The sequence below is a fragment of the Xenopus tropicalis genome, chromosome 2 (genome assembly GCF_000004195.4).
Source record: "Xenopus tropicalis strain Nigerian chromosome 2, UCB_Xtro_10.0, whole genome shotgun sequence".
Classification (NCBI taxonomy): Eukaryota; Metazoa; Chordata; class Amphibia; order Anura; family Pipidae; genus Xenopus; species Xenopus tropicalis.
The window spans coordinates 74,501,130-74,514,875 of record NC_030678.2 but is presented as its reverse complement, the minus strand read 5'-3'; the positions used below and the strand labels follow the sequence as shown (position 1 = coordinate 74,514,875).

At 38.1% G+C, this 13,746-nt stretch overlaps 1 protein-coding gene across 1 annotated transcript in view; it reads left to right on the top strand.

Moving 5' to 3' along the window:
- Positions 1-8,874, top strand: part of kiaa1324 (UPF0577 protein KIAA1324 homolog) — a 43,877-nt gene extending 35,003 nt beyond the window's left edge. Inside the window, exons 18-22 of the mRNA XM_002939640.5 lie at positions 444-545; positions 1,677-1,803; positions 6,353-6,531; positions 7,086-7,251; positions 8,033-8,874. Of these exons, the coding sequence (XP_002939686.2) occupies positions 444-545; positions 1,677-1,803; positions 6,353-6,531; positions 7,086-7,251; positions 8,033-8,098 (640 nt within the window). The 3' untranslated portion in view covers positions 8,099-8,874. The remainder of the gene's footprint in view (positions 1-443; positions 546-1,676; positions 1,804-6,352; positions 6,532-7,085; positions 7,252-8,032) is intronic.
- The last annotated feature ends 4,872 nt before the right edge of the window (positions 8,875-13,746 follow it).

The window sequence follows — 13,746 nt, the reverse complement described above, 5'->3', positions numbered from 1 at the left end:
CAAATAAGCTGCTGAATCAGTTTGAAGGACCAGAATAGGCAGCTGAAATTTTCCTGTGTATGGCCACCATAAGCAATTAGGTGGTAAGGAGCCAGGATGCTATGAATAAAGGAGAAAATTGGCAATGGTACTTTATCACCCAAACTGCATCTGTTTTCAATTGCAGTGGTTTATTAATTGCTCCTTGTTTCTTTTATTGAAGCTCAACATTATTTTTTAAAGACTGACAGTATCAGTTTAAATACATTTCAACTTTCCATTCAACACTGTTTTTGCTCACGCATGGACTTGAGTTTAGCAAAAATATCATGAAATATCCTTTTTTTGAGCACACATTTAAAAAGCTGTGTGACACTTTGATTGGTCTGAATAAGTAAAAACATATGTTTTAACACAATATTCAGAGCGAGTGCTTAGCTCACTTTTTACTTCTAACCCTTTAGATCTGATGATATCACTGATTCTTGCCATTCTGGCCGTGCCACAACTGTTCGACTTCGTTGTAATCCACAAATAAGTGCTTTGGACAAATTGTCCTCTCCTAGGTAAGAATTTTCCTAATATTGGAGATTAACACCAGGGGACACAGTAAGTAATGTCCCTAGGGCATACCTGTGCTCTGCACGGTATTTCAGCTAGTAGAGAAATGTCTAATCCCTGACCCCCTGCCTGCTATCTGATATAATGATTATTATTATTATTAATATGTATTTATAAAGCACTGTACCAACATATTCTGGAGCACTGTAAAATATTTGGGTGTATGTGTTAAATATGCAGAGAACATGCAAACTGCAAATGCAACTGATAACTGCTTACAATATAAAAGGAGATGCTTGCCCTCTGCTAGCCTAGCAAGGAATGCAAGGCTATTTATATGCTTCTTTAATGGAAAAAGAGGGAAAAGGCTAAGTGTAGCCTTTAGTAGAAAAGAACAGAAGAAAATTGCACCTAGAATTACCTGGTATATAAGAAACCTATTTACAACAATGCAAAAAAAAAAAAAACAGACACAAATCACCATATTTTTTGCACTTTAACTCAGCCATGTGTGTCCACAGACACAAATCTTTGCACTGCAAAGGTAAATACAGCACTGTCTATGTGGCAGAGTTGTATTCACAAGGGGAAGGCTTAGCAGGGGACCTCCCCATTTCTGACCCCTACCCTCCCCTAACAAATTAGGGAAAGCCAACAAGCACATAATGCAAAGTTGGCCTGTCCTTCCTGTCTGCCCTATGGCAAACGCTAAGGACAGGTTTGCCTTGCTGCTGCCAGAATTGCACTCTGCACTTTGTGCTGCTATTCCCTGGACACAAATGCTTACAATTGCTCAGGGTCAATAGTAAGTTACCCCATGTCACTTGTATTGTACTTTTTTGTATTGTTACTTTTTATCTCTTATCATATTTTGGTTTTCTAATAATTCCTGTCATTTAAACCACTGCTAGGATGCTAGAGTAATTTGGATCCTACAGCTAGATAGCTGCTGTAATTCCAAACTCAAAGGCTGCTGAACAAAAAGTTAAATAAGCCACAAAAATGAAGATTGGTTGCAAATGGGCTTTTAATTAAAAAATAGATCAAATAGTTCAGTTTCTACATAAAAATAATTAATATTCTGATAATTTAATATAAAAATGTGTATGGTATTTTTTGACTTTTTTTTCTAACAGTGATTGTCCAGAAGGAACTTGCGATGGGTGCACATTTCATTTTCTGTGGGAGACACAAGCAGCATGTCCCCTTTGCAGTGAACAGGACTACCATATCATCACTGGTGAATGCCAACATGGTCTTCAGGTAATAAGAGTTATATTTGAGTTCATTGTGCTTTGTGTGCTACTGCAGAAAATAAAGCAATCTAAAAAGAAATGCTTGTAAAGCATTGTGCCATGGGTGTTAGCGTAGTGGATTCCAACTCTATATACTGAGTCGGCTGATTTACATACTACAGGTTTAAGGCAGTATTATATTAAAGGAAAACTATACCCCCGGATAAATACTTTGAAATCTTTCAATACCTGCCATACTGGTTGTCCAGAGGTTAATAGTAAGTCTGCAACATCTCCTTAATTACTTAGATTTGCTTCTCCTCCTGTAACCCACTCGGCCCCCTCCCTCAGGAATTTGCTTTGACTTCTGGCTTGTGGGCATGCTCAGTTGTTCTAAGCTCAGATTACTAAACACTCCCCCCAGTCTAGCAGCCAGTGAAGAGATGGCATTACTTGTTCCCATAGAAACTCAGCTCTAGCTGTCTGCTTCAATTTTTTTCTCCTAACCAACTCTCCTGAGCTCAGCTCAACAAAGCAGAACTTTTATCTGACAGTTCTGCCCGTGTGATCCTGTATTATTGATGAAATGTATGCTGAATAAGGGTGTGTGTGTGTATGCTGTTTGCAGATTTAAATGTATCTGATTATGTATCAGAAGAAAAATGGCCACCGGGTGAAAGCTGCTATTTGTTTTAGAAAAACGTGATGTTGCTGGCAAGCAGAGGGAATATATGCAGTACAAATGATGCCATTTGGGTGGGCGAGACATGCCCAACTGATACACTGTAGGCAAATGTAGGCTTTACATGTCCTTTAACTGGAAGAAGTGTGGAGACAAAAGGCAGAATTCAGTCCATTAATTTGCTGATGTGGTCTAGCATGTATGTGTGCCTTGGCTTGTTTGTGTGCACTGTGAATCCTATGATCCCAGGAGGCGGCCCTTAATTGTTAAAATGGCAAATTTTTATTCAAATAGTTTACATAGTTAAATAGTTACATAGGGTTGAAAAAAGACCAGAGTTCAACCCATCCAAGTAAACCCAGCACACACAACCTATACTTACCAATCTATACACTCACACACATAAACTATATATACAACCACTAATACTAACTGTAGATATTAGTATCACAATAGCCTTGGATATTCTGATTGTTCAAGAACTCATCCAGGCCCCTCTTAAAGGCATTAACAGAATCTGCCATTACCGCATCTCTAGGAAGGGCATTCCCCAACCTCACTGCCCTCACTGTGAAAATCACCTACGCTGCTTTAAATGGAAGCTCCGTTCCTCTGATCTAAAGGGGTGGCCTCTGGTGCGTTTATCGTTTTTATCGGAAAAAAGAACACCCCCTATCTGCCTATAATCCCGTCTAATTTACTTTTACAGAGTAATCATGTCCCCTCGCAAGCGCCTCTTTTCCAGAGAAAACAACCCCAACCTCAACAGTCTCACCTCATAGCTTAAATCTTCCATCCCCTTTACCAGTTTAGTTGCACGTCTCTGCACTCTCTCCAGCTCATTAATATCCTTCATAAAGGAACAGTAACATCAAAAAATTTAAGTGTTTTAAAGTAATTAAAATATAATGTGCTGCTGCTCTGCAAAAAATTGGTGTTTTTGCTACAGAAAAGCTACTATATAAATAAGCTGCTGTGTAGCCATGGGGGAAGCCATTCAAGCTGGAAAAAAGAAGAAAAGGCACAGGTTAAATAGCAGATAACTAGTAGATAAGCCCCATATAATGGGGGTTTATCTGTTATCTGCTAAGTAACCTGTGCCTTTTCTCCTTTGAATGGCTGCCCCCATGGCTACACAGCAGCTTACTTATAAAAACTGTAGCAGTCTTTCTGAGGCAAACACACCAGTTGTAGCAATGCAGGGCAACAGTACATTATATTGTTATTACTTTTATACACTTTCATTTTTTGGTGTTACTGTTCCTTTAAGGACTGGAGCCCAAAACTGCACTGCATACTCAAGGTGAGGCCTTACCAGGGACCTATAAAGGGGCAAAATTATGTTTTCATCCCTTGAGTCAATGACCTTTTTTATACAAGACAGCACTTTATTTGTTTTAGTAGCCACAGAATGACACTGCCTGGAATTAGACAACTTGTTATCTACAAAAACCCCTAGATCCTTCTCCATTAAGGATACCCCCAACACACTACCATTCAGGAGATAGTTCGCGTTTATATTATTTCTACCAAAGTGCATAACTTTGCACTTATCAACATTGAACCTCATTTTCCAGATTGTTGCCCAGTTTTTCAATTTTGTCAAATCGCTCTGCAAAGCGGCAGCATCCTGCATGGAACTTTGCATAATTTAGTGTCGTCAGCAAAAATAGAAACAGTACTCTCTATGCCCACCTCCAGGTCATTAATAAACAAATTAAAAAGCAAAGGACCAAGGACTGACCCCTGCGGTACTCCACTAACCACACTGGTCCAATTAGAAAATGTTCCATTTACCACAACTCTTTGTAATCTATCCTTAAGCCAGTTCTCTATACAATTACAAATATTATGTTCTAGGCCAATATTCCTCAATTTAATCATTAACCTTTTGTGAGGTACTGTATCAAACGCTTTAGCAAAGTCCAAGTAGATGACATCAACTGCCATTCCAGCATCAAGGTTCCTGCTCACCTCCTCATAAAAGGCGACTAAATTAGTCTGGCAAGATCTGTTACGCATAAAACCATGCTGGCACAAACTTATAATATTGTGAACTGCAATGTATTCAAGTACCCTATCCCTTATTACCCCTTCCAAAAGCTTTCCTACTACTGATGTCAGACTAACAGGCCTATAGTTTTCAGACTGAGAACGGGATCCCTTTTTAAATAACGGCACCACATTAGCAATTCTCCAGTCTCTCGGCACCATGCCAAACCTCAACGAATCCTGAAAAATTATGTGAAGAGGCTTGACAATCACAGCGCTCAGCTCATTTTATACCCTGGGATGAATCCTATCCGGTCCTGGACCTTTGTTTACCTTTACATGCTCTTTTGAATTTCCTCCTGAGTGACCCATGCGTAAGTAGCTAAATTACTAGAACTGGGCATATGAAAAGGGAAGCCTTCATTAGCTGGCTCCTCAGATGTATAGTCAGATGAAAAATAAGAGTTCAAAATTTCTGCTTTTTCCCTGTTCTCATCAACCAGCTTACCCCCCCCCCTCGTAATAATAAGGTTCCCACCCCTTCTTGCTTCATTTTTTTACTATTCACATAATTAAAAAATAATTTTGGATTCTTTTTACTCCTAGCTGCAATATCCCTTTCCATCTCTATTTTAGCTTGCCTGATAGCTTTTTTGCATGCTTTATTTGCTTCCTTGTACGTGATGAAAGTTTCCACTGTCCCAGCTAACTTGAATCCTTTAAAAGCACGTTTTTTCTTACCAACCTCGACACTAACACTTTTATTCAGCCATAAAGGTTTTGCGATGCCTCTCCTTGCTTACAAGGGGAATATACTGTTGTGTATACCTGCAAAGCAATGTTTTAAAGATGTTCCATTTTCCTTCTGTGTCTAACCCTATGAAAAGTCTGCATGTCTAAAATTGAGCGTTTTAGTTACTCCCTTATAGAGCTGTCTCTGTAGCATTATCTCAAAGGAGACCATGTTGTGATCACTGTTCCCCAAATGCTCACCCACACAAATGTTAGAGATGAGTTCAGGAATATTAGATATTACCAGGTCCAAAATAGAGTTATTCCTAGTAGGTTCTTGAACCGCCTGAAATAGTTGTCATTTAGCATATTTACAAACCTACTAGCTTTTTCTGACTTAGCCACCCCATTACTCCAGTCAATGCCCGGGTAATTAAAGTACCCATAATAACAACTTGACCCAGTTGTGAACCCTCCTCTATTTGCAACAGTATCCCCCTCATCTATACGGGGTGGTTTATAGCATAATTTTTTTTAAATTATTTCTTTTTTCATTTAAAAGCTTGTACTTGATCCCAACTAAAGTATAATGAGTCCTTATTGGAGGAAAACCAATCCTTTTGGGTTTATTCATTATTTAAATGATTTGTAGCAGAGTTAAGTTATGGAGATCCAAATTATGGAAAGATCCCTTATCCAGAAAACCCCAGGCCCCAAACATTCTGGATAACAGGTCACATACCTGTATTTTCTTTTAAATTGTTATCCCATCATATAAAGAAATCTGTAGTTTCTGCACATACGGGGAGGTGGGGCATAAGAATCTCTTGTTAGTCCCAGTTAGTGTAGTAATACTAAATGGTATCTATTTATTATGTTGTATAAAACAGTATTCACCAAAAAATGGTGTAAAAGATGTGTAAAATAAATGCCAAATTTATCAAGGTGCATTTTTTTTTACACTGTCTTAATGCCACATTTTATGCAGTTATTTTTGGTGGAAGTTGCTCTAAGAAAAAATGAGTACAAAAATGATGCCATTTTTTTACACTGTATAATAAATCTGCTCCAATGTGTAGCTGAGATGAGGTTTGCATGTTCTAAATCAATGCACTTTGTTAAACTTATGACTCACAACTTCTTAATGTGCTGTGTTCATTTCTCATTTCAGCGGACCTCCCCAATGTGGAGAGAACCACGCATGTGTGTTGGTGGTGTAAATCTACCAGGTCCAACTGTCAGTATCTGTAAGAGTACAGACTTTTGGCTTAAAGTGGGTGTGTCCGGTGGTATCTGCACTGCTCTGCTGCTCACTGTCCTCACTGGGTACTTTTGGAGGAAAAATCAAAAGTATGTGGAAAGGTCAAAAACAGTCTTATATGTAAGGTTAATGATCTGCATGTTTATAATAAGAACAGCATTCTAAGGGGGAAAGTATATGAAACTTGTAAACAGGACTGAAACAAATGTGCATAATACAAATAAATGTTTGAATTTTGCAATGTTATATTGCACACTTGACAGTTACTACATTGCAAATTTGTATCACACATAGGGAATTGTTAATGACTACTTAAAAGTGATGTTGTTTTATGGAGCAAAAATAACTTTTTCAGTAAGTTTTAGTGCATACAATGTGCACTGAAACAAACTATAAAATTTGCAATTTTACTTTCATTGCTACATGGGGTTAGTAAATACTTCCCGGGTCCCCAAAAGCTATATTAAATTCATGCAACTGGAAATTTGTGATTGCACAAAGCAATAATGTTTTGCATTGCGCATTTTTTTTAATGACTTCCCTATTATTTTTCACATCATAGAATATAAGTAATAACTATATGTGCCTCTGTGGTTGACAACCATTAACCTCATATAACATATACTCTTCCTTTTTGTTCTAGACTAGAATATAAGTACTCACGCCTAATGATAAATGCTCCTTCTAAAGACGGGGAGCTTCCAGCAGCTGACAGCTGTGCCATCATGGAGGGAGAGGATGCAGAGGATGACTTAATCTTCAACAACCACCGTTCTCTGTTGCGCAAATTCATGTCCTTCTCTGGGAAGGTACAGTCTAGACTACTTTTTTGGCTATTTAGATGTTAGGGTTCCAGCTTGATGTATTTTTGCCAAAATAAAATTTCCCATGGCATCAGCAATTTACTAAAACACTAATATTACAGGTATTAAATTTACATTGGCATACATTTGCATATTTTTGACAGGCGTAACTATGCCGCTGCTAAACTTTGGAAATACACCAAGAGCTCCAATGCATTTTTTTCACCAAATGTCGAGGCTTGCAAGCTACCATTATAAATATATTCTATACCCTTTCCATGCTAATATTGCAAGTCATTGCTTTATGATATTAATTCACCATAACAATTGTATGGGAGAAATCCCTTAAAAAACGTTACGTTATTTTTTTCCTGGACCTTAAAATGAGTAACTAGGCCTCTAATAATTCAGGGTTACTAGCTGATCGAATATTTTGAACACCGGTTAGATTGCATGCTCATGCAGTGTTTTTTAGCCATTGATGTATTTTAGAGGAAAATCACTAAAGAGTACATCCCCTAAAAATATATAAGACATTAATAATAGGTGGCTGGGCAACCTACCAGGTACCTTCTTCTTACTGTGACAGAATATATTTTAATGGGTTTGGTGGTGCATTCCAAAAGTCTGTTCATCTTACTTTTACTGGTAACCGTTTAATATTTTTAATTTTGTCTTTTTGTACTTTACTCTCCCCCTGAAATTATCGAATAATTCTATTACTTCTCCAAATCACTACAAACTTTTATGGTATTTTATGTGTAATTTATGGAATTATTTTTTTCAGAGATCATCAGATGGATTTGATTCAGTACCTCTAAAGTCATCAGGAGGTGTTGACATGGACATGTGATAAAAACTAATGGTTCCCTCAGGCTGTCAATGTGGTGTCAGTGTTTGGAATGATATTAGTCTCAGAGATTACATAATTGTAGATTCTGGCTATTAAAAAAAGAATTCCCTAAGATAATAAACTGTAACGTTAGATCCTATGTGGTTAAAAGAACCCATTGACTTTGGGAAAGCTGTGTTATGTGATTATGCCCACTGTACCTGGGTAAATGGGCAGGTACAATAATAGTGTTTGTAAGAGTATTTTTTAGAGAATCAGCTTCTGTCTTACAAAGTAACACTGCCCAGTGGTGAAACTACTTGGGAGCACCCACGGTACAGGGGGCCCAAAACAAACTGACTGCTGTATGGCAGCCCCCCTCCTTTGCTACATCTTAAATTAGCCGTGTGTCGAAAACATGCCAGAGGACGACCAAGTTGTGGTGGGGAAGGGTGCCGGGGGCTGCAAGATTTATGCTGGACTCCAATGAAGATTTTTTACATTACACCACTGACATTGCCCATATATTAGTAAGAAGAGATCACAGTGTGCATCCATCATTTGAGCACAATATTATGTTAAACTGCCAATCATTCCACACAGATGTAAATAATGGCTTTGGAGACCTTGGAACACCTACTTTTTTGCTCATTTCTTTATCTTTCACAACTCTGTTCTGGTTCCGAAGATGGTGTACACTTGGTGCATCTTAGTTTCATTTTGTTCTTAAAGAATATGTCATTCAGAGTTGTAAGTGTTTTAATGCAATAAATAAAAAGTAACTTTTTTTATATAAATCAAATGTTCAGTGTATAATTCAATGTAATATATTGTACTTGATTATTACTGTACTTAAAAAGTGCCCATTTTTATTATATGAACAATTACCTGCCCTCCCACAAACTTTTTACATCTTCTTAACCTATACAGTGTCAGAGCGGGGCAAGGGCCACATCGTAATTTAAAGGAACAGTTCGGTGTAAAAATTACACTGGGCAAAACTGGGCTCTACTTCCTGCTATTAGCTCTCTAACCTCTTAGTTAGTCAGTGACTTTAAGGGGGGGACACATAGGATACAACTGTTCAGTTAGTTTGTAAGCACACAGGTCAGATTCAAATGTAAACTAACTGAATAGTAAAGTCCCATATGGCCCTCCCTCAAGTCACTGATTGGTTACTGCCCAGTCCAGACTTTATAGATTACATTTTTTTTTTAACTAACTATATTGAGAACATTTTTTATTTTGCACAGTCTATGGGGCATATTTATCAAAACACGAGTTTGAATCCCGAATGGGAAAAATTTTAATTGGATCCCAAATATCATGAAAATGCTTACGAAACATTCGTATTAGTCACGATAATATCGTATTGGCGTTTCAAAAGTCACTAAATTTTCGTACTGAACGATTGTAAACAGCGGCAAAACCGTTCCGATTTTTTTCGCGTTAAAAATACGAAAAAGTTGTGCAAGCGGCGAAAAAGTAGCGGAACATACGATTGGACCGATCGAGCGAACGCTCTTAGCGTTCGTGGATAAGTAAATGTGCCCCTATCTGTTTTGCCCATTTTCTTTTTTATGCTGAAATGCTCCTTTAAGCTCTCTGTGCTAAAAAAAAGCCAAAATTCAAGAAAAAAGTTGAGGAAAAATGTTGCTCCATTATTGCACTTATTTTGGTAGAGAGCAAAATCTTTGGTGCACAAAATTTTTTATAGCATAAATATAATTTTTGCATAGCAATAATTATAAATTTGTTAACCATTTAATCAACACTTCTGAAAACAGGTACATGCTGTGTACTTACATAAATACATGCTGTGTACTTACGTCACTTTTACAGTATACTTTCTATTCATTCCTATTGGATTTTTAGAACCATTTTTATTAAATGGTGAACTCTTACTTTCACCCATTGAAATTTGCTTCTAAAACTCCCATAGGAATGAATAGAAAGTGGGTGAATCGTTCTGTTCTCACAGTTTTATAATTGTGACCCTTTGTGTTCTTACCAACACTTTAGTGCAGTTAGTAAGCAGGGCTGCTTTTGGGTACCAGCAGGCCCTGGTAGGTGTGTATTGCCCTGGGCACCGGACCAAAATATGTCCCTACATTGTGCGTGAAACGTCACACACACCAATGTTGTGGAAGTGACATCACGTGCAGTGTGTGCGTGACATCACTTCCACAGAGCACCATGGCTCCCTACACCCTCAACACCTCCACCACCTCTATCTATGGAAATCTGCGAGGGAGGCTGGAGGGCATAATTTTTGTTTTCAAATAAAAAAGAGAATATATGCATCCAGGGGCCGGTGCCTAGGGCGGTAGGTTTTGGGGAGCGGCTCTTGGATGCCTTATAAATAATAAATACACACCTGGGTGGGCGTGGGTAAAATTTCAATGGTGAGCCCCTGACAGAATAACCCTCAAGCATGTAAAGTTCAATATAGTAGGGCAGGCAGTAAAGAATTGTCTTACTGAAGTAGACATAATGCCCAGGTGTGCCACCCTGGACCCAAAGCCTCTGAAGCAGAAAAATGCCATCTCTGCAGGATTCTTCTGCCAAAAGTTATCCCAGATGAAATGTGTGTTTGTGGGCCCTGGGCAAATGCCCCTTTTGGCCATTTATTAAAACAGCCCTGTTAGTAAGTGTCTGGATATGAAAAATAACATACAAATAAACCAGTAAATGGAATGAAACAATTAAACTACAAAGAAAGGCTATCTGGTGATATTTTTACTCCTGAGAATATACACTTCTGAGGGGACTCTTTACAAATACCTTTACCTAGAAAGAGACCAAAACAACTGGTTCTTTACTGTGAGGCTGTGGAATGCTCTGCCTAAGTAGCAGTCAGAGCACCTTTAATAGCCTATCTCAACTTGTTCTCCTAGATACACCTGAAAGTCCAGCTTAAAGGTCAGTTAAAGGACAAGGAAAGGTTAATATAAATTAAAAGTAAGTCTAAAGGCATTCTTTTTAAGTACTTACTGCATATCTAAATTCCCAGATCCCTGCTTGCTTCTCTGAGATATGGTGCTGGCAGCCTACAGCAGTGTGAAGACTACAGTGACATCACTGAAATTTCTCTGTCCTTCCTGTAGGTGCCAGCGGCAGCCTTCCTATTCTCTGAGCATGTGTGTAACTTGATCCTGTCTCCTGTTCTGAGCTACACATGCCCACCAGTCAAGAAGCGGATCTGGCAGAGGGGAGGGGGGGGGGGGGAATGAAACACATGTGCAGTATGAAGCAAGGAGGGAAAGGAAGGGAGAATACCTTTTTAGAGATGGCTGCCTGTTCTAGAAAATGTGAAGTAAGTGTGACTGAGTAAATATTTGATTAGGTGAGCCAAAAGTGTGGCGTTTTTACTAAACAATAGGAGGACTATTGGGCAGTATGCTTTTTAAATTTTGACTTGCATTCTCCTTTAAGGTGAGCTATGGGGGTTATATATTTGCAGTCCTCTATATTCTTATTACTATGACCTATGGTCAAATGACTGATACACTGATATTTTTCTATATTTGCACCATAGGCCTTATACAATGAATTCTATAGAGATATGTAGGGATATACAGTATTTTTCTTGTAGAAAGCAATCTATCATTTGAGGAACCTAAGGCTTGTAGCATATGGGGGTAAATGTCACATTAAACTATTCATTAACTTGAAAAGTGCAATTTGCTTTCCTAATGTGGTTAATAAATGAGAATAGGGGTCACTTATTAATGCCACAAATGTGAGTACTAGAGCCCTTAGTGGTTATTTACCCAGAACTTTTGTCTGGTGCATTGCTGCACTCTACAACTTGCGGTATAATAAAACTCAGAATGAGGCGTAAAGTAGCATTTTGGCAGAGGGTAACGAAAGGGCTTCTGTGCATCCTGAATCTACCAGTGTTTGCTTATTTGTACATCTGAATGATGCTCAAGTTAATGGATGGATACCCTTCTACTTGTAAAACATCTCTTTTGGGATCCTAGTATTCAAGCAACTTTGGTTGACACACAAGTAGCTGGTATAATCAAAACATAATCAAAAGGAATTTAAGATTACATAAGACACTGCAGCTCTCCTTGGACCCCTAGATAGCAAGGATTCATGTGAAGCCTATGCCCAGTAACTTGTAGTAGGTTGTTCAAAATTGTGTGACCTCCTCAAAGACCAGTTTACTTAAGGTGTCATGCAGCCAACAGGTATTACTAGCGGCCAGCCAGCATTAAAGTCCTCTATATGTAATAAAATGTGTTTACTAGGTTGCAGTAACCCATAGAAACCAGTAAGATGTTTGCTATTAAATAGGTGATGAGTAAATGCTACCTGATGATTGGTTCCTATAGGTAACTGGGTCTGTTGCAATCTTTGCATATCTTATTATATAACTCCCCTCAAAACTAACAAGTAACACCTGTTATGTTTGTTCAACCAGTGATGGTACTATACTATACTATAAAAAAATGCCATTTTCGTGGTAACATGATAATTTAACATTTTGCCCAGTTGTGAAATCAATTTCCTGTGAAACCTAATAGAAATGGTACTGCTTCACAATTATTTCCACTATAACTTGTGTTGTTATTTACAACAGGTTGTGCAATGGATTCCAACATGGGACCTGTGCATTCAAATATTTTAATTATTTTGAGAAGTCATACATATTGGATAATGAAACTTACTGCCTGTTTATTTATTCGTACATGCATGTTGATACCTTTTTTATCTGGATGGGGTCTATGAGTAAACTAGATGATTTCATGCAATATCTGAATAGGGTCCACAAGACGATCAAATTTACACTAGAATTGCATGCTGCTTACATTTTTTAGATGTCAATATGAGTTACACAGAATCAGCCTTTGTTACGTCTTTATATACAAAACCAACTGACTGAAACAATCTTCTAGAGGTAACTAGATTTCACCCTCCTGGTTTAATTAAAGGCTTACCAAAAAGCCAATTCATCAGAGTAAGGTGCATTGTATCCAGTTGTGAGCTTTATGAACAGGAATCACTTAGTCCAAGATAAGATGCACGTGATGTCACTCCTACAGAATGTCCCTACCCCCTCACCCCTGTTGTCGGATTTCCTATGGAAATCCGTGGCAAAGGATGTTGGTATTTTTTTAAAGAAAAATACAGGAACCCGAGGGCCACCGCTTACGGCTGCCACCCTAGGCACAGGCCTTTCGGATGCCCCATTATAAATATGGCCCTGGTTGTAATTTCTACCTGGTGAAAATAAAATATATGTAAATAACTTTAAATCAAAGTCTGGTGTTACAGATTCCATGCACATGTAAAAACCTGCTCTCAACAAAGTCAAGCTCACTGTAGAGCAAATCAGATGTAATAATCATTTGGCACCACACCACCATCCATGAACCTGATATGCAGCCTTGAAAATGTTGGTAACAGGTCAGTTTGACCCTTATTGGTTCTATTGGCAGTAAATCAGGGATGCAGAAGAGTCACACTGCACCTCTCTATATCAATTATCAGTATGCCTTGTAGATTGCATTAAGAAAGATTTGAGCTCTGTTGCAATAAGCTGTTCACCTGGTCATGTTTTAGTCTTTCCTTCTTGGGTATAAACAACTTATGGTTTGTGATTTTGCTGTAAAGGATTTTAATTTGCATTGCTTTAGTTCAGAAAAATAAAAAGATAT